General features: G+C 39.7%; 1 protein-coding gene across 3 annotated transcripts in view; it reads right to left on the reverse strand.

The window, feature by feature from the left end:
* The window catches only part of FARP2 (FERM, ARH/RhoGEF and pleckstrin domain protein 2), a 71,702-nt gene that overhangs the window by 30,089 nt on the left and 19,930 nt on the right, over nucleotides 1–21,683 (reverse strand). For all 3 annotated transcript variants that reach the window (XM_050978145.1, XM_050978144.1, XM_050978146.1), the window contains exons 3-13: nucleotides 21,280–21,384; nucleotides 19,817–19,859; nucleotides 16,241–16,319; nucleotides 14,432–14,529; nucleotides 12,410–12,524; nucleotides 4,868–5,015; nucleotides 4,037–4,126; nucleotides 2,811–2,974; nucleotides 2,612–2,680; nucleotides 1,127–1,184; nucleotides 237–477 (exon numbers count right to left, since the gene is read on the reverse strand). In XM_050978145.1, the coding sequence (XP_050834102.1) occupies nucleotides 237–477; nucleotides 1,127–1,184; nucleotides 2,612–2,680; nucleotides 2,811–2,974; nucleotides 4,037–4,126; nucleotides 4,868–5,015; nucleotides 12,410–12,524; nucleotides 14,432–14,529; nucleotides 16,241–16,319; nucleotides 19,817–19,859; nucleotides 21,280–21,384 (1,210 nt within the window). The remainder of the gene's footprint in view (nucleotides 1–236; nucleotides 478–1,126; nucleotides 1,185–2,611; nucleotides 2,681–2,810; nucleotides 2,975–4,036; nucleotides 4,127–4,867; nucleotides 5,016–12,409; nucleotides 12,525–14,431; nucleotides 14,530–16,240; nucleotides 16,320–19,816; nucleotides 19,860–21,279; nucleotides 21,385–21,683) is intronic.

The following is a 21,683-nucleotide window of genomic DNA, read 5'->3' on the forward strand; positions in this document are numbered from 1 at the left end:
CACCTGTAACTGGGAATTTGTCAGGGTGAAAAGAGGGGCCCCACGGCTGCCATGCTGCTGCTCTTTTTCAGAAATGAATACACCTGTGGTAAAGTCATCCTCATCATTGTCATTTTTACAACCAGCAACCCTGCTCTCCTTAATACTTCTCACTACATCTACGTCTACACCGCAACCACTCTCAACGACAGGACAAGACGGGTCACAGTTTCCTGCAACACTACCAAACCCAACACCTTGGAGCATGGGAGATCCAGGCTGCTGCATCAGCTTCCTCCCCACTTCTTCCACTGGTGCTGCAGTGGTTTTGTCTGGAATCCTTGTGTACGATGCTCGGGGCTCCAAGGAGGAAGGGCTGGGCTCAGCAAACATGGGCAGGATGGAAGTGGGACTGGCCAAGGAGTGAACCGAGTGGAAGGGGGCAGCTGTTGAGGCAGGAGACCCTGGAGTTCTCAAGCCCTCAGTGAATGGGACACTCTAAAAGGGAAGCAGAAACATAACAGATAAAAAGGTTTTGTTATACATAAAAACAAATGCAACATCCAGTTACATCCATTTGCAGAAGGAATATATGATTCACAGCAGACACTGAACTTGATCCAGCAGTCCATGAAAAAGGCAGGGTTTTTTTTCCTTAATTCAGATAACTGGATGGAAAGTTAAAAGCATGTATTTTAAAGCTGAACAAGCATCCATAAATAAGAAAAACAAAATGACAGTGAAATTCTGTGATGCTTCCTTAACCTCTCCCATATAACACAAGAGCATTCAGTGAAATGATTGTTTCTTGCAGTGTCCTGCAGAAAGCATCTTACAACAGCTTTGAGACTGCCAGAGAGTAGTCAGACAACACCTGGAGATCAACTAATCCTCTGAAATAACAACATACTAGAGAGTCCAACACTTCCTTTTAGTTCAGTAGAATTTTGAGCAAAATATTACTCACTTCACACTCCATTGGCTACAAGTATCAAATCAGTAACACCAACAAAAAGAACTGTGCAGCAGACAAAGAGCAAACAGTGGCAGCAATTCTGGCGAGTTGACTCCTTCACTACCACCTCAGAAAGCTGTTTGTCCATGCCCCTGGCCACAAGCACAACCCAGAGAGTGCTGCAGAACTGACCTGCTTTGGCACATCTGCGTTGGAGGTGCGAGTGGATGCTCTGACCTTGCTGTGCCTCCTGTGGAACAGAGCAGCCTGTCAGCATCCAAGACATGCTTCAGCCTCATTCCTTCCCCCATCACTCATGGCCATGTCACTAGCCAACAGAAACATCTCAAGTTCTGTTTTATTGTGTCTTGTTAATAACTAGTTCAAGTTTAAAAAATTCAAAAGAATTGTAAATTAAATGATGCAAGATAAGAAACGTACAAAAATGGAATAAAGCAAGATCCAGATCATCTACAGAATCAGAGAATCATTAAGATTGAAAAAGGCCTCTAAGATCATCAAGTCCAGCTGCTCCCCCAGCACTAACCCATGTCCCCAAGTGCTTTATCTCCACCTTTTCTGAACACCTCCAGGGATAGTGGCTCCAACACTTCCCTGGGCAGCCTGTGCCAGTGCCTGATCAATTTTCCCCACTATCTGACCTAAACTTCTCATGGCACCACTTGAAGCCATTTCCTCTTGTCTGTCACTTGTTACCTGAGAGAAGAGACTGATCCCACCTGGCTGGTGGGGATCTCTTGGTACCACTGAAGGAGAATTCAAGAACAACTTGGGGCTGAATACCAACTGAATACTAAACAGCACATTTTAGTTTAACTCCATCCTTTTTCATTATTATAAACATCTACAGAAGAATGGCTTCAGAAGCAGAATAAGCTAATCTTCAACAATTGTACAAACTTTTAAAAATACAGTCAAACATTTAAATTTTGTATGTATGTTAGACTCCAAAAAGTGATATCCTGCATTACACTCATAGTTAGATTCATTCTATGTAAATAATTAAATAGAAAATCAAATTTTGAAATAGAAAAGGAGCTCAACTGGAGTCTGAGACATAAACATTATTTATTAATAGTAGATTAATGCAGACTTTTTAACATTCCTATTAAGTCCCTATAATCTTTTGTATTAGGAGTAAGAGTTTCCCACACATAGCTTGGATTTGGAGTAGGAGGAGTTTCCCACATGTAGACTGGACAGCATTAGAGTCAAGTTGGGAAAAAACAATTTTATAACGAAAACTTATATTCTTAATTTATATATTTACATATTTAGAAACAATTCAGTATTTAGGTCACAGTTTCAAACTTGCAGATCCCAAGTTCCATTATGTGCTCTGCCACTGGCTGACTGCACAGCTACAGTGGCACAGACAGGTCCTCACTAACATTATGGAATCTTCAGCACGTGCTGAAATTTCAGACAGCTAAGCCACATTAACCACAGACATAAAAATGTGGTACCAAAACTTTCCAGAGCCTCTTATATCATCACAAAATAATAAATTTTTTACATCTTAGAGTTCAGCTCCCTTAAATTTGGTAACTGAGAATGAGCCTGCCTCCAAGCAGCATTAAAACCCTGAAATTCAGGCAAGAAGGGCACTGTGAAAGTCTCAGCTATGTTTTGCCTTACAAAGCCATTTCATCTTACCTTTCATATGGGGTCCTCTTCATCCCACTGTCTTTAATATAATCCACTAGTTGCTTCTGTGTTCTTCCACTGTGAACCCACAGAAGTACAAAGGTTATCAAACACAGGGGATGAGCATTAGAGAGGAATGTCTTTAGAATACTTCTCCTTTTTGCTCTCATTTTCTAAGACAAAATGAGTGTGCTCTGTTTCTCCCTACCTGTATCTGAAAGATGACCCTCTGGTGAAGAACACTGCTTTAGCCTTTGGCTTTGGCTGGTCGAAGAGCCTAAAGAATGTGTGATACTCAACACAGATTTTCCAGAAGTTTTTACACTCATCCCTACTTCCCAAAAGAAACTCCAAAGTATCTTGATAGGGGCCCTGGGAAAAAAACACAGAAGTTCAGTAGCACCTAAAATGACAGGAAGGAGAAAAGGAAGGCACAAATGTGTGCCAACAAAAAAGATGAACTCCAGCAAGATGCAGGATTCTGCTACATCACTTCTCAGCTGCCTTAAAACAATGGTAGTGATTCTGAATGCAGTTAAATATTATTTAATAGCTGTCCAAAATGTTTGCTTACCTTGAAACTGTAAATGTGTTTAAACAGCACTTGACTTTAGAAACATGCTCAATATAGCCCACCTTCAGAAAATTCAAAGAAATTTAAATATTCAAGTGAAATAGTAGCTATTTTAAAATACTATTCCTTTTTTCAGGAGTTCTGATGCTTGTCTCCTAGAAATTCAGACAAAGCCAGAAAATACTGCATATGTCAGAGCACAGTTATCACATTAAATTTCTGAGGTCTTTTTGTGAGACACATTGCTACATCAGCAGACAGTGTGTCCTGTTTCAAGTATTCTTGATATCCTCTATTTTGATATAAATTAAACACTGAATGCAATCTAGTCATCCAGCATGGAAGCAACAATTTTGATGACATCTGCAATGAAAAACATCTACTGTAAATCAGCCAAGTATGCAAAATGACACTTGTGCTACAGAGATTTATAGAAAAGATGAAGCAAAGCTAATCACATCACCCTTAAAATTAAACTACAACAATAGTTTCAGCCACCTGTTCCTACCTGAGGTGTATCAGATCATTTTCATTTGAATCAAGAAGGTGGATGCAACTTTTTCAAAGGAGAAATACTGAGAAAGGCTGCACCAAATACTTGGGTCTAGTAATTATTTTCTGTCTTACATTTATACATGTGTAAGCTTGTGTCAAGGATAAGCTGAGATTGGAACACAAAACCTGAAGATCCTAAATTGTGGGGTGAGAAAGGAAAGATTAACACTTGAATGATGCAGCCAAACCTGCCTGCTGAGGCTGTTTTATAAAATCACAAACTCCAGAAATGTTCATAATAAAATAAAGCACAGGTACTTTTTTCAACACTGACCAGTCTATATTACAGTAAAAGTCACACAGACCTCTGGGTGGAGCTTAATAAGGAATCTTTTCCTCTTGAAGCTCAGCTTACGGACCTTGGACCAGTTGAAGGTATTGATTTTTGTGTTGCCCTGAATCAAAATGAGAATGAGCAAATGTTAGCAAAAGTTTTAGAAAAGCAGAGTACCAAACAAAATTCTGTTGTGGGTATTGTGTATGTATCCATATGGATTTTTAGTTCTGATGACAATATTCCCTTAAACAAGACGGGCCACTAAGCAGTCTGAGAGGGATTGCAGAACTGATGCACCTCCAAAAGAATCTGCCCCACAGTAAGCAAAGAACAGGTAAGACACAGCTGAGCACCCAAACAGAAATATTTCTCTAAACCTCTGTGTTTTGGGGAGAGGAAAACCCTATCATTGCATTCATAAAGAGGACTCTGAGCACTGAGTTGCTTCTTTAATACAATAAATACAGTAATTGGTCCAATCACTGCAATCAATCAGCATTCCTATATACAATGAGAGCAACAATAACCAGCAAAAATCCCCTGGAATATTAAAATAAGAGAAACCAAAGCAAAATTCCAGGATGACAGACCTGTCCCCGGGCTGTTCCAAAAATGAATTAATTGATGATTTTCTCTCATCACACACCTAACTCCAAACAAAGCCCCTCTACTTCACTGTCACTTGGTTTTGATGCTCTGCACAAGAACAAGCTGCACCAAACAGAATTTTGGGGGCTTAAATGACACTCCTTAACCATAGAACATGTTAAATTTTCAAGGCATCAGAGACACCTGAAGTTAAAATGAGAGACTTACTCCAAGACATGCTAAAGGACAGAGTCTGCCATCCCTGCCATACCTGGAACACCAGCACACCCATGTGTGAAACTGCCAGGTTGATTTTGGTGCCCTCACGGTCGGAGGCAAGGTGGAATCTGATGCCATACATCTCCAGTTTCCTGGCAATTTCAAGCACTTGAAAGTCAGATTCAGCAGGAGTTTGACCCCTATAATGAGGAAGAAAAATAAAGTTTTAAGAACAATCTGATTTTATAACACTGCCAACATGCTTTTCAGCTGAACTCTGGCACTAAATGAGAATTTTCTGTCTCATCTAGTTGGGTGGTTTCACTCCATGTCATGTGTCACACTGAAAGTTCTGTAATGACACAGCTGATGGCCAAGGTCAAGTGCATCCCAAGACAGATGCTGAGAGAGATATTAATCAGCTCAGAGCTTTTGCCAGTTGAGAATCTAGAAAGTTGAACAAATCCAAATCCAATCCACTGTGTTCCTCATTCTGCTTGCTTGTGTACACATGAGCATTAACAAAGATAAGAAGTGAGAGCCGGTAGAGTTTCACAGGCAGCAAAACAGAAACAATGTAAATATTGCAACAGAATGACCCTTTTCACGTCAGGTTTTGGGACCACAAAATGATTTCTCTATTACTACCAGGTGCCTTTGGCTGGATAATTCCCTCCCTGCCAAGGAATCCAGAGAAGAATCTTTAAAATGAAACCTCAACTGTTGTCAAAATTACTCTAAAAACAAAAGGAAGCTGTACATAGACAGGAGCAACTGCTCTGTGAGGGTGCACAAGGTCCAAAACAGCAACACAGAGACTGTTCATGACCTGTAACTCTTTCAGCCCTCACTGACTGCTCCCTGGGTTGGCTGACATCAAACCACTAACATTTTGCTCTCCTGCATGAAAACAGTTCTTTTTTCCTCAATCCCCCTTGTTTCTTTCCATGAGAGGGAGTGCATTAGATTGTAGTGCATTTTCAGTGGGTACAAGGGCTTTTCCCTGTAAGTCAAAACACTCTGTAAGTTCATGGGTCCTGGCAAGGAGTTAAAGATCCTCCAAGAATGAGCAAATGGTGCTGTGGAAATGAAGGAGTTCTTGGGAGTCATAGAAACATAAAATCATCAGGGCTGAAAAAGACATTGAGGATGATTAAGCCCAGCTATGGCTTCTGATCATGCCCCAGTTACACTACAAAGCAGAAAAGTCTTTATCACAAACATGAGCATGTCACCCAAGTAGGTCTCTGAACTACAAACACCCTGCAAGAAAACTCTACTACCCAGTTTTAGGCATAACATGGTCCAGGAGAACCAGGAAAAGCAGGAGAATCTTCTCCTGTGCTAAGCCCAAGGAAACCCCACTGCAGAGCTGCTGATCTGGGGTGCCCAGCCTAAGTGGACACTCCATAAGATGAAGGAAAACCAGAGGAGGGCACAGAGATGCTCCAAGAGCTGGAGCCCCTCTGCTCTGGAGACAGGTTGGGAGAGCTGGGGGTGCTCACCTGGAGAAGAGAAGGCTCTGGGGAGACCTCATTGTGGCCTTTCCGTTTTTAACAAGGGCTTTTAAAAAAGAGAAGGACTTTTTCTATGGACAAAAGGTGATAGGAGATGGGGAAATTGTTTTAGGCTAAAAGAGATGAGATTAAAATTACATTAGGAGAAATTCTTCCCTGTGAGGGTGGTGAGGCCCTGGCACAGGAGAGAAGCTGTGGTTGCCCCATCTCTGGAAGTGTCCAAGATCAAGTTGGACAGGGGTTGGAGCAACCTGGGATAGTGGAAGCTGTCCCTGCCCATGGCAGATCAAAATTTAAGTTCTCTTCCATCCCAAACCACTGTGGAATTGTGTGAAACACCAGCAGTACAGGACCTGCTGGGGCATTCAGAGCAGTGAGGCTGCACAGCCACAGCTGGATAAACTGACCCCCTACATCACTAGTGACAATGATTAGAAATAATAAATACCAAATTACTTCCATGTGCAAGTTCACTAGGATAGATGCAATGATACACAGAAGACACAGGTGCTCAAAATTATTATTCTATTTACAAACAACCAGTGCTGAAACCAGATGAGATTCCTGCACACAGAGACTAAGTAAATTTTACAAGTCTTTTTTCCAAGAAGAAAGTGGCCTTCCTTTCATAAATCTGCATTTCATTTTATTAAAACAGCTGACAAACTATTTTTAGCATTACCTATTTTTGTCTACTATGCTGTGCCAACCACAGCATCACTACTAAATAAAATTCTCCTGGTCCCTTGACTGGCTTTTCTAGTCATATTCCTTAAAAATACCTCCTTCTACCTACCTAGAGTCATGTGTTAGATCAAACAATTGTTTAGCTCCATACAGATTTTTTTAAATACAAATAGAGAATACTGAAGTGAATTATTACATTTGAATTAACAAAACTAGGAATTATGACAATACATATTAACCCCAAGTAGGAACTGTCTCTACAATTCAGAATATAATTATGAAACTTATTTCATATGCTACAGTTTTAAAAATAGAAGTTGTTAGAGAAAGCAATGATTTTTTTATATGTAGTAAAATTCTCTTTAGTGTAAAACACACACACACAAAATGCCCTGGGAAAGTAAATCTCTAATGCACACAGCAGCATTTCAGCAGTGTTCTGTTGCCTTGCTCATTCTGGAGGGAAAAACAAAGAATCAAAACACTACAGCAGGAAATCACAAATTTATTTTGCCAGCTGCAGAAGGCAGAGATTCAATGACATTCCTGACTTTACAAGCTCACTCCATAATCCACCCTTATCCAAAGGTCAATATTATGCAGCCATGTAATAGAAAGGGAAGAACATAAGGGGCACAAAAACCTGATTTCAAATGGAAACAGAAATGCCAAAACACAGAGAGAGTAATTTCCACCACTGTTACTACTACATGGACTAGTTATGTCTAAAAGCTCAGACTGGTAAAACAGATTTCCCTTCCCCTCACTGAAATGAGTAACACTGGAGAGTAAATGCTTTTAACATTGCTTTAACTGTTGTTTCATTTCCACCACAGATTCCTCAACTACATCAAAAACCTGGAGTACCATGGCTCCTATTTATTAAATACACACAAGACAAAAGAGGTAGATCATAAATCCTGCTTTTGGCCAGGGCTTCCTGAGTTACACTCTGAGCACTGTGTGTAACTCCCACCCACGCTAATTCCTGCTATAATTCTTCTGAATACAGCGACATTAGGAATGAAAGCAGGGCTTTGTCTTTTAAAAAGGGTGCTGAGGTTGGGAAGGAGGGTTCGAAGGGAAGGAAGGCAAAAAAACCAAAAAATGGCAACTAGAAAATTGGAGCTCTACAGTACTAAAAATTCCTCATGAACAGTCTGGTGTAACTGATGTAGAACTACTGACTGTTATTTCATGTACCATTAGATATGATCCCAAGCACAGCACACCTCAGAAAAAAAACAATAAAAATAAGATACCAGCCAATTTTAAGAGTGTTCACTTTGCACAAAACCTGCATGTAGCCAGCAGAGAAGACTGAGCCTGGTCTGGGAGCAGAGCCAGGCAGCTCTGATTGTACCACAGACAGGTATCGAGAGAGGCAGCTACAGAAATTGCCCTCAGATGCTGCCTGCAGGCTTAGCTGCACAGCCCAGCCCCAAAACAATCTGCTCTAATTTTGTTCAGCCATTAAGCAGATAAATCTACTTAATCTTCCCCAGGTCAATGGATGACACACTAATATCAGTATTTCCAGCAAAAACTGCTGTCAGTGCAATAGGTGTTGGTGTAGAGGTTCCTTACAACCATCCAGCTAGGCAAATATTGGTTGTGATACAATATTCCCATGGCAATGTACTGAAAATAAATGGTGTCAAGTGTTAAGTGATTTACAGGGCATTTAAACCCAGTGATTAATAGAGAACTTTAAAGATGAAGTGTCAAGTTAGAGATTCTCTAATTTACATGCAATTTAAAGAATTTGAATTTGTGGACAACTAAGCTAACGAGTTGTGAATGGACATGAGGGATAACAATAAATGTAAATACAAATCTATTAAATCTTGTACTTCTTTCCTGATTTAAGTATGCACAGACAAAGAAACCACAGACATGTGAACACAGGCCAAATGTGTCATGTTGAATCCTGAACTCCCCTTGCAGCAAGTATTCTACTACTCACAGGAAGGCAGAAAAAATTGTATTTTGGGTGTCTGGGTGTCAGGAATTAACTGCACCAGCACCAATACACTATCTGCAAAATATATATATTTTATTTTTAATAAACTATAGAAGATAGTTTTTATTTATTTCCATTTTGTAGAAATAAAATAGGTTAATTCAGGCTCTTGGTGAAGCAATAATTAATGTGCTACACCAAAAATATAACTCATCTTGTTAACCATTACTACATTTGCAAAGTATAGAAACCATATTCCTATTCTTTTTGAAAGTAAAAGAAAGTATTTCCAAATGTAAAAGAAAAAAATATGTTTAATAGAAAATAAGCATTCAATTGCCATCTTTCCAATTACAACAGTCTCCATTTACAGAATGGACTGGATACAGAGGTTCTGTTTTATTAAGGGTGATGACATTCTCTCACTTCTGATAGCTACAGTGAAGCAATTAAAAAAAAATAAAAAAGAAAACAGGCAGAAGGAAAGTGACACAGAAAAATCTGGAGGAGATGAGCCATCCTGCCAGAAATGGGTTTCTCTTCCTGAACACCTGGTTTGTACAAGAAATCTCTGTCAGGAGCAATCAATCATCAGTGGAAGAATCACAGAATCCCAGGATGGTTTGGGTGGGAAGGGACCTTAAAGATCATCCAGGACACCTTCCACTATCCCAGGGTGCTCCAAGCTCCATCCAACCTGGCCTCAAAAATATTAGTCTGCTAAAGGTAACTGGGGGAATAATAAAGTAAATTAAAGGAAATAAAAAATTAAATATATGGAAAAAAGTAAAAATGTGACACACCAGGATAATATGAAAGAGAAGCATTTTTGTCTGTCCATCTGCACTGGGCATGCTCACCAGAAAAAAGCCAAATGCTCAGGTGCCTGCTCCTTGGAACAGAAATGAGGAAAAATGTGTCTGCACTGAGAAAACTCAGAACCCCCCTGACCTGCTGAGGATGGGAAAGGCTGGTCAATATTCCCTGAGCTAGGGAGAGGGAAGAGATGTGTGTGCTAGGCTGGGCTGGGGTTAATTTTCTTCACAGCAGCTTGTAACAGGCTGAGATTTCTATCTGAGCTGGGAACACTCTGATAACCCAGGGGTGTTTTCCTTATTGCCCAGCAGAGCTCACCCAGAGCCAAGGCCCTTCCTGCTCCACACCCAGCTCCCCCAGGGAGGGGCTGGGAGAGGGGGCAGAGCCAGGACAGCTGATCCCAGCTGACCCCAAGGATATCCCATCCCATCTGGCCTCGTGCTCAGCATACAGAGCTGGGGGAAGCAGGAGAAGGGGGACATTTGGAGTGATGCTGCTTGTTTTCCCAAGTCACTGTGTCCTGTGATGGGATCCTGCTTTCCTGAGGATGGCTCAACACCTGCCTGCCAGTGGGAAGTAAGGAATGAATTCCTGGTTTTGCTTTGCATGCTTTTGCTACACCTATTTAAGCTGTCTGGAGGTCAAGCTGTGAATTTTCCCACTTTCACCCTTCCAAATCTCTCCCCCAGTCCAACAAGGGGGAGCCAGCAGCAGCATGGGGCTGAGCTGGGGTTAAACCATGGAAGCCACAGCTAATTTTAAGACTGCACTGCTTGCAAAATGACATTTCTCTAAAAAAATGTTTCCAAAGGCACAGGGGAAATTTGAAACATGCCTTCAAGGTACCCAGGTACATTAACATTCAAATGAAACCTTTTCTAATCTCATGCCTCAGCTGTTAATCTAAATGTGGCTTGCATGGACACTTCTTAAATTTTTTTTTTTTTTGCCTTAAAATAAGATTTAATAATTTTAATAATATGGCAGTATTAAACGCAACTCTTATTCAACTAATTTTGAAAAGTACATTTATGAAGCAATGAATCTTTACCTACTACCCTTCCTCTGATTCCTTCCTGACAGGCAAAAATACAAACTTTCCTTATTGTAACCAATTATTAGAAGTAACTTATTTGAAAAAGAAAAGCTCAGATCAGAACAGAACTACCAGTCCCTGACTCAGAAGGCAGTCACAACCTTTCTAAGAGAAGCAAACCAGGAAAATTCCCCACAAGCAAAAGCAACTGAACAAATCCTGGTATGTGACAAATGCTGGGCAGCTCTGCCCATGCTCTGGGGGTACTTAGATCTAAAAATCCCACATTTCACCTCCAATTTCAGAGCCATCAGCCTGCCCTGCATGGTGTCATCAAAACCTTGCATGACCTATTGGTAGCTCCAGATTCCACAGCATCTTGCAGTAGAATCACAATATTGCTGCAAGTTCTGTGAAAAGGATGTTCCCCTTTTAATTTGCTTTGAAATTACTAATTATTTCAGCACTTTTCTTCAGAGAAGAGAAAAATAATGAAATTAATGGTTTCCCTACTCCAGCTACTTTCTCCCAAGGTGAAGAATCCTAGCATATATTTCAGTTTACTTCAAAATTACTTTAAATTACTTAAAAACTTTTCCTTTGTTTCTTCATCATTTTCATAAGCACCTCAAAAGGTTCAAAAGCAGAAAAAAGTAACCACCTGATTTCAAGAAGAATCAGCAAAACTGAAGTTTTACCATTAGCAATAATTTCAGTACAAGTTAAAATGACTGCTCATAAACAGCAAATATCTAATTACTGAAATTCTCAGGAACTAATTTCCCAATACTACAGGATGTGTCTTTAAACACAGATGCTGCCCTGAGAAATCTTTGTTCTGTCTTAAAAGAAAATCAGTCAGCAACAATCCAGGAGTTCACCCACAGAGAACACAGAAAAATCTAAGTTTGGATTAAAACACAATAAAATGTGTGTGTGGACATTCACAATTTTTAAAATAACTTCAAATTGCTAAAGCCTAATATGCAAGATCTCAAAAATTACAGAAAAATATGGTTCTGCAGTTCCTGACTCCATGTTGGAACTAATTCTATATTTGTAGCAGAGTTTGTCACCAATAATTTTCCTTTAATCAAAAACACTCAGCTGTAAGATAAGGTGTTGCATTAATTCTGATGGAAGTTATTTCCTCCCTACTCCCTCCATCCTTCTCCATCTCCCTTATGCTTAATTTGTAGCAAAAGAACACAATGCAATTGATTTCTAATTATTGAGACAAAAGCAAGAGCTCTGCATATGCTGGCAAAATTGAGCTTTAACTTTGTAGAATGAAAATTCTGAAGAATTATTTTGCCTAAACCCATTATTACATGCAAGCTTTCTTTGGGACCTTATTAAAGGCACACTGCAAAAATCACTTGAGGAAATAATTACTGCCCAACAACTCCATCCTGACTATGTAACTATTGCTACCAAACTTTCTTGCTCAAAGTAAATGTTGTTTAATTTACACACTCTTAATATCATCCTATCATGCAGCTGCTCAACCTCCCCTAGGCAAGCCCATAAGCTGCCCAGGGGTCCCCTTGGTGGTTTACACTAATCCTCACTTACACATGCTTCCTGTGGAACTCCAGGATCTTTCCTTCAAGTTTTTCCTGGTTTGGCAAATACTGGTTTGTTTTAAGGTGTTCTCGATCTTCTGATTCATCAAAATCCCCTATTTCAGCTACAACAGAACACAAAACCATGTTAGAGTAAGAAGGAACAATGGAAAAGGAACAATGACAGAAAATACTTGGTAACAAATTAGAGAGACCTTTAAGTGCTCTAAATTTGTGCATGTTTTTTATCCAGCTTCATTCTACCAAAATCACATTTATGCCAAGCTGACTTCCTGGGGATTACAGCAGTATTTGAACATTGTCTGGAAAATTTAGACTTCTTCAGGGTGCAAGATATGAAATGCTTAGAAGACCCTGAGGTGGTCTGAACATTTCCTCCTTACAAATACCTTATACCAAACAGCATATTTCAATTTATTTTTTACTATATGTATGCAAAATAGTAATAGACAAGGCTACTTGGGAAGATAGCAAGTTATATCTGGAATTTTGGTCTCCCCTTCATGCATCCATGTCTTCCAGATGCAATGCTGTGAATTTAGGAAGATTTACAGAAGAAAAAAGCATTATTGTCAAGTGCAGAACAGCTTCCACCTGATACAACACAAAACAATCAGAAGTCTTTGGCTCGGAATATAAAAGCCCAAGGCAGGCAGAACATGTGGCAAATGTACATAAAATTACAAGTTGAATAAATAAATTTTAAGAATTCACTTTTTCTGATAAAAAAAATATGAAGTTGCAACATTAAATTCCAAACTAAAATGTTTTAAAATAGAAAAGTACATATGTTGTCCTAAAAACTTCCCAAAAACCAAGCTGTGAAGCTCATTTCTACAGAAGGATGCAAAAAATTCAAAAATTAGACAAACACAAGGGCAACCAAACAGATGCAGAGTCATCTGTGGTGCTGTGCAGTGATTATGGGATGGATGCAGCAAAGGAAGAGCTGCCATTTGCTTGCTCTGTGCCTGAGGGCATCTGCCATCAGCTACTGTCAGAGAAAGGAGTGGGATTGCTCTTAACAAGAACCCAGCAAATCCTATTTAAAACGTAGCCAGCACAAGAATGAATGAGTCAAAAGTACTGAATATTTTGTAAAATAGTTTTGTTGAAAATGAATCTGTTCTTTCTCACATTTTCCAGAAGAGCAGAATCAGGCTAAGCAAGGCCTGATGGTGACATTCTCTCATCAGCTCCACAGTGCTGGAAAACCATGAGCAGGTTTAGTTTTGCACACACACAAGCCAGATTTGCTCTTCCAATAAAATCACCAGAAGAAATACTATTTTAACTGTATTGCTATATTGCATTGCACAATTAGACAACCAAGAACTACTCAGCAGTGCACATGTGAAGAATTATTGATCAGCTTTGGCTTCCAGCCAGCAAAGAGCCACCAAAGACTGTCTGGATTGCAGACCTGTGAACACTTCAGCTGCAGCAATTTGGTGTCAGAACTCACTCAGGGTTTCCAACCTCCTCATCTCAAAGGCCACATTTTAGGTTTTTAAGCATGTACAGAGTGAGCCAGCAGCAGCATGGAGTGCTTCCAAATAAATTGCTTCCCATTTCTATTTTCAGTCCCAGCAAGGAGGAAAGCAGAACCTGTTCCAACATGGTTCTCAGCTGCATTTCAGCCCAGTTCCTGTACAGCCATCTCCTCCCAGGCACAGGGAAAGTGAGAAGTGAAGCCAAGGGAGCACCTAGAGAGGTGGGAACAGCTGTCTGGAAGATGTGGAGTGCTGGCAGCAGAGCTTGCAGAGCCAGGGAAACAGCAAGGGGCTGGTTTTGCACTACCCCTCTGAAGCCAAATTTACCTCATACATAAGCACCAGCTGTTCCTCCCCCTAATGACCATCCCAGGGTTGAAACCCAACATTTTTACAGTGTGTGGAGAAGAAATACTGTGAGATAAAGATTTCTTTTAGTTACCAAAAGCTTCTCTATGTGATTTAATGTGGGTTAGCAGTGGCACCATCAGCAGAGTCAGCCCAGCTGGGATACTCACACTGCAGGAGGTGGGAGACCAGCAGAGCAGCTGTGTTGTCACTGCAGGTCAGCCTCTCCTCTGCCAGGTCCCTCTTGATTTGCAATGCAAACAGGTACCTGTAGGAGAGTACAAGGGCTGGAGTTACATCCTGACACGTGAAAACACAATAGAACAACTGAGCAGGAGTTTATAAAAGCAGCATCTCCTGATCCTTCTGCTCTCCAAAGAATAACAACAGCCTGGCTAGCAAGGAGTGTCAAATTGAACCAAAATAACCTGTGACTGTTCCAGTGCAATTTATCAGCACAAAAAGACTCACAGGAACAAGGAAGCACAAGGAAAACCATGTTTTAAGCAGGTTTCATCTGTGCAGTAACAGCAGCTGTCATTTTTAGCTGGAAAGAAACTTAAAGAACATTTCAAGTGATCTCATCTATTAGAAAAAATATTGAGGAATATCACTGATTTCAGTATTTTGTTAGGAAAACTGATAAACCTTTCTGTTAGCACTCAACTAATCTACTCAACAGCTGTATTCTCCAGAACTATATTAGCAGCCTACAAAGACAGTAAGAAGTTCAATTTACTTTTCTTATACTGCTCTATTAGTTCCACTGAAATATTTCCTATTCAGTTGTTAAAGAGGAATCATTTCTGTTGAACAGTTTTGTATGCTGCTCCTTTTACTTGGAAGGAGATACAGTAAGGACTCCAGTAAAGAGGCAACAACTCACAACTATAACCCTTCAAACTGACAGACTGATTCTTTTTCTTTACTGAATTATACCCTAAGAGATGGTAATAAGATTTTTTAAAAGAAGAGTTTGTTTTAAAACTTTATTCCTGAAGTAAAATATAATAAAAGTTATACATTTTGAATAATAGGGGTTTTTAATTTTTTTAAGTACAGTATGTATGCATTAAAGGCTTCTCAAAAAGTGTGCTCTGCTTTCTGTCCGTCTCTCTCAGTTTCTTCAATGCACTCACCATAGAGAATACAATATCATCAACAGCATCATTAACTACCCAGATGCTCTAAGTGCAGACCATAAATAATAAACAGGCAAAATACAGTTCCTGCTCTAAAAAGCTGCATTCCTAATGAATTTCCTATATGAAACAGCAGTCAACACAAGAAAACTTGGTGCAAAAGAAATATTTAGAGAGTATTTCTCCTTACAAGAGACAGTCACAACTGTTCTCATGCTGGTTTGTTCTTAAATACATCTGAAGGATAATAAGGAACCTCTCTGAGAGAAATTCCAATTAAAATAGTGAAACTGTGAAAAGCAATAAATGAGCTCTTTAAACACCAATATCTGGGTAATGTCTTTGTTAGAGGCAGACTTCAAACCAGGTCCCCAGGTGCTAGCAGGTGGATAGGGCTGCTAAACTGACCACAGATTGATTAGCAATCCCCAAAAATAACCCATGGTCAGCATGGTTAAAACTGTGGACAGTAAAGTGTGTTTGCAAGTACAGAGTGTGTTTGGAAATTTAAATCACTTATTAAAACATGTACTGATTATTTTATATTTATATTTATTTTTATAGACACTGTTTACAAACATTAGTATTTTCTGTATACTCTGACTCCCTTGACACCAGGATGCTGGAAAGCCCTAACCTGTGCTCTTTTCTATTCTGAAAAGTATTTTTTCTGATAACATTCATCTGCCAACACATGTCTGCTGAAACTGTAACATTCACTGTAAGTGCTCTTTGATTCATCTTCCACCTCAGTTTTGCTTGGAAGCAGCTGTGCTGCCTTCCTACTCTATTAATTCAGTACATAAAGCATGTCCAATAGTTCTAAAAATACTTTACCTAGTATATTCCTCTTGCAGCTGACCAGGGTCAGGAGGGAAAAACTTCACAGCCAGACGAAGCATTGTAGTCTTTGGTCCTAGAAGAAAAGTTGGTCATTTTCCTCATAAACACAGGTATATTCTGTTTGCCAACAGGCAGAGAAACAACACAGAGAAATTCTAGCCAGTTTCAAATCCAAGCTAACCACAGCAGGCTCTGGTGTAGATTGTTCATGTCAAGTGAGATAAAGCAGCTTTTTTCCAGAGGAACTTGGTCACCACTGACAAAGTGAGTCTGCAGGCTGAAACTGGAAAAAGTTTCATGCAGTGTGAAATCTGTAATACCCCAAAGCAGCTGCTTGGCTGCATTAAGACTCTCAGAGGTGACCCAGGGAGAGGGTCCCAGAAGGGAGACACATCCCACAGGCTCCCAACACCCACCTCCACCATCAGCACTGATGCCAGCAGACCTGGCTGGCTCCCCATGCAGATAAAAGGTGTTTGCAGCCTGCTCCCAGCATGCCTGGTAATACACATTTCCTCCCATTTCCAGAAAACTAATTTAATTTTCAAAACTAAAGAGAATCCTTGGTTACTATTTGGAACAGTCCATAATGCTCTAAATTATCAGTTCCAGCATCACAACTAAGCCTGTGGAGCCACAATCCCTGTTTCACCTGGATTTCTGAAGGAATTACTACAGACTACAACATTCCCTCACCATGCCAGGACTGGGCACCACTGTTTTCACATTGTTTTTCCTGCCTGAAAGCAAATGAGGCCAAGTATTCCAGAGGCAGGCAAAGCACTGGGCAGGCTGTGCTTCCAGGAGCCTGCTGAGCATCCACCTGATGTGCACAGGCACACCCTGGACCAGAGCCAGGCAGTGCCCCCAGGGACTCCCTGTGCCACTGATGTTTCAAAGTAAACTTACCCAAATTAAAAATAAATCAAACTTGTTGGAGCACAAGTAGCTTGCTTTTTAATTTACTTGAAACACCAGGAGCTCTCAAAGCTTCACCAAGTCCAGTTTAACCCCATCAGTCCCAAAGTACACTGATTTTTTCTGTCTGGAATATCTGATTCCCACAGGCCAAACATTCCTTCACCCATCCTCTCGTTTGCTAATGAGAGAATAACAAACTTTGCTCTTTGACAAGTAGCTGGGAGAACTCACAGACTGTCACAGCTGTGACAAGAGCAGCTCCTAGCCTCCAATTCTAGAATTACCAAAGCTTTGGTCAAAAACAACAGCAAAAACCCAAAAAAACCTCCCTAAAATCCACATCCTAATTACATTGTAGTATCTAGAAATTGAAAGAGTCTGGAAATAACACCCTATAATGACACAGAAAGCCCACATTTGGCAGAGACTAAGGATTCTACAGTTCTAGACATAAACCAAGTAAGGGAAATAAATAGTTTTAATTATTCCACTTAAAAGCCCAAAATTTTACATCAAACTTCTGAAAATACTGTGAGCCTCTGGAAGACCTTCACAAGGTTAAGAAGAGTCCTGCACATTACTGATGCCAATCAAGTGGAAGTATTAATGTAGGAGCAATTTTGGAATTGTTTCAAGCATCATTTACATCAAATAATAATAAATATAAAAAGTTAAAAACATAATACTGCATATTTGCTTCTGTAGCACAACCCTCCTCTTTTTGTTAGCCAGTCTTGCCTTTCCTTTATGAATAAATTAGGAAAAGAAACACTTGCCCAGTCTTAAACAATATTCAGAATTTATTTTAAGAAGCCAAGTCTGAGCAAAAGAAAGAAACCAAAAGGATGTGAGGAAAAATGACCCAGGCAGGAATGGTGAATACAACTCCGTATTATATAAAGCAGCAGCACCTCAGAGAAGGTACCCAAATGTCAACCTGATACTGTGTGTCTGGTAGGAGGCTGAAAATTTGGATCCAAACTCCTTCTCATCTGGAGTAACTCACTAGTAAAACTGACTGCATTCATTTGAAATTAATTAAAACACTCCAAACCTTATCACACAAGACAAAGTTTAATGGATGTCACAAAGCTCAAACCAACTGGGAGTAAACCAAGAAATTCCATTTTTGGAGAGGATGTCAAAGACTCAGAAGTGCCTATCTGCAGGTACAATCACCAGCAACATCAACCAACAAGTTTGAGCAACATCACCTTAAAGCCCATAACATCTCTGTTCCCCTGCTGCTGGGCTAAAAGTTAGAAGTTTAACTTCAAAATTATTACATTCTACAGAAAAAGGAAAAAAAAAAACCCAAGCAAACAAACTCCCGAGTATATAGAATATAGGACATTTCAGTCAATTTAAAATTGATTTTAGAACATGAAGATTTGCCAGACAACTGACTGGTATCTCTTACAGAATAATATTAACAAAAAAAATGAAATAAATCTTTCAGTTTCACTGGCACCACAACATGGGTGGCAGACTGTAAAGCAGCCATAAATCTTAGTAAATCCCCATGATTTTAGACCATTTTAGAACAATATTTGTATCATCAGGGAACACTGTGTGTGGTCTAGGGTCAGGTTTCCACAATCTATATAGTAAAGGAGAGGATACAGAAGGAGCAACCAAGCAGCACTGCAGACCTATGACCCATCAGATCTTTTGATTGGGACATAATTCCTTCTAGCCAGGAGCACATAAAAAGACAGCACTCCCAACATCTTTTTGGCAGGGAAAATAGAGTGAAATATTCTGTACTCTCCCAAGGGAGCCCTATTTCATAGATGATTTGGTTCTCCTGCTTAAAAAACAGTGTCGACTAAAGTCAAAGATCATGACCTTAAAGTTAGAAAATGAGCTAGAACTGATGATTTCATATTTTCTGGCAATCAATTTTAGACAGAAGAGTAGCTAAAAGCTACTTCCCAGGACTCATTTTCAAGATTTGCAAAGGAGTAGGAATCCACCACACCCTCCTGATCTCGTTCCTCCACAAAGCCTCTACAATCAGAACCACAAAACAAACAAATTGCTTAACTGTGTTCCACAGAGAAAAAACAAAAAGCTGGATCTAATCTTTCAACAACACTGAAGAACCAACCAGCAATCTGCATCCTTCAACTGTTTTGGGCCTTTAAAGTGCCTGTCACATTAACACTTTTTAGGTGGTATAAAGACAAGACCACATTTCACAGCCAAGGCAGAGGCTCTGACACTGCAGCCACCACCTCGGTGGGACATCTCCACCCCTGCTCCTCCAGGGAAGCTGCTCCTGAGCCTGTGGAAAGAGCTGCCATGGGAATCAGCCAAAATGTTCCTTTTTCTTCCCACGGTATGACAACACAACTTCCAAAAGCCAACACAGCAAGTGTTATATTTCACTTCAAGACAATACCAGCTGAGCCAACCTATCCAGATATTTATCAGAGAAAGAACCCTACCCGCAGGAAGTTTCCATTCCACCCACCACATACTGCCTATTAAAATGTCAGGTTAGCATGCCCCAGCAGGAACCACTCTCACCCCTGCCATGTGTGTTTTACAGGGAAGCACAACCAGTAAATCAAGTGGTAATTGTGAAAGCAACCCACATAAAGAAGATGCAAATTAAGGAAAACTTCCTTTTTTAAAACTACTTACTCCGTACTTGTTTAATAACAGGTTTCATAGGTTCCAGCCAAATCTGAAATTGAAGAGAAAAAAATTACATTCTTATTTAATATAATATGAAAACATCAAAAGTAAATTCAAATTAAGCAGTAATTTATGAGTAGCATTTGTTCCTCAATGCAGTAATTCCTTTGCTTTACAAAAAGTGTACTTATCTGTGTGAATTGACATTTCTCATGCATCAATACAAAAGCCACTGATCTGTGCTTAAAGCTCATCTGGACAGAAGAAAAGCCAGGTCAGCAAAAGCAGAGCCCCAGTGCCAAGAGGGCAGGAGTCATGCCAAAACCCACAGTCTGACAGGAGCCAGGCTGCAGAATTACAGAAACTCTGCAGAACATGAAAAGCTCCAATGTTTTTTTTTTTTTCCCTTCCGTGCTATTTCTGTCACTCTTCCCTACCTACTTAAGGCTTTTTACTCAATATTAACTTCTCACCATTTTTTCCCTTTTGACAAGTGTGTTTGACAAGAAAGACAATTGTTCTAGTAAAAGGAGAATCCACAAAAGCAATAAAAGCAATACAAAATATCTGGAAGCTCAACCTTTTATTTTCCCCACTCTTCCAAAGAGAAGATTGTTACAAGACAATTATGTTTGGTCCTTACTAGTTACTGCTCTGTTTGTGAGACAGCTGAGGATTTTAAGAACATTATTAGCTGTAGGAACAGTTTGCACACCATGCACAAGCTACAGAAACTAAACAAGCTTTAGTGTATTTCCTCAGCTCAAGAGCAGCATGGATAGTGTCATTAGCATTCCCTATGTTCTCAATCACATTCTCTGCATGTGAGTCCTAAAACTAAAAAAAGTAATTAAAAAAAAACCTGAAAAAACCAAAAGAAATCAAAATGAAAGGAAAGTTTGGGGAACATTTTCTAGTTTAGAAGGCACATTGTCCTCTTTGCAAGGTTCAGGATAAGTGACAAGGAGGCTTAAAGGTGTCAGCATTGATCTAGATCAATGATTTAAAAAGCTTGCAGGCCTGTGTGCCTGCTGAGGTTTTTGTTGATTAGAAAGAGATTTGTAATGGCTCTTCAGGAAAATTAATTGAGGACTGAATTAACTGAAGATAAATATGAACACTACCAAAATTACACACCACAATTTGATTTTATAAGTGCTCTGCAGAGTACACTTTGTTCTTTTTCATAGGAAAGAAGGATATTATTTCTGTCCCTGCAAGTGGGAGCATCACCAGCTATTTAACTTCTTTATATAATTTTTGAGACTTAAGAAGCAGGATCTGATTCCTTCCTTCTTTTTCAATAGCTCCTGTCATTTTGCTGAGTGAAATAGATTTACAAGAATCCAAGAGATAATCCCACAGGAGACTACAGGAAACTGCAGCAGGCTGAGAAATTTTTGTCACTCAAGGAACTGCATTCACCCAACCTTTTTATTATACTAGATTTGTTAGGGAACTGTACTCACCCAATATGACTGGATATTCTGGAACTCAATTCCAAAGTAGTCTGATTCAATCAAATTCAGATGCTTGTAGACTTCTGTCAATAACGTCTGGCCATAGCATTTTGACTAAGGAAATAATAAAAAAAAAGTTACAGTGAGATTAATAAGAATAAGTTTACAGCAAAAACAAATGGCATCTTTATAAACTGGAGAAAATTATCACAAAGTATAGGAATATGCTCCTCTGTTGACAGAGTGACAAAACTATCCTTTGTCCCCTCAAAAAGGAAAGAAGCCCAGAAGTTTCTCCCCTCAATCAGGTGAAAAAGACACCTCACAAGACCTTGAGGACTTAATCTCAAACTTAAGGATAGCTAACTGGACAGAGGAAAAAAAGCCCTGCCTAGACAATTTACTAGAAAAAG

This window comes from Serinus canaria, chromosome 9 (genome assembly GCF_022539315.1).
Source record: "Serinus canaria isolate serCan28SL12 chromosome 9, serCan2020, whole genome shotgun sequence".
Classification (NCBI taxonomy): domain Eukaryota; kingdom Metazoa; phylum Chordata; class Aves; order Passeriformes; family Fringillidae; genus Serinus; species Serinus canaria.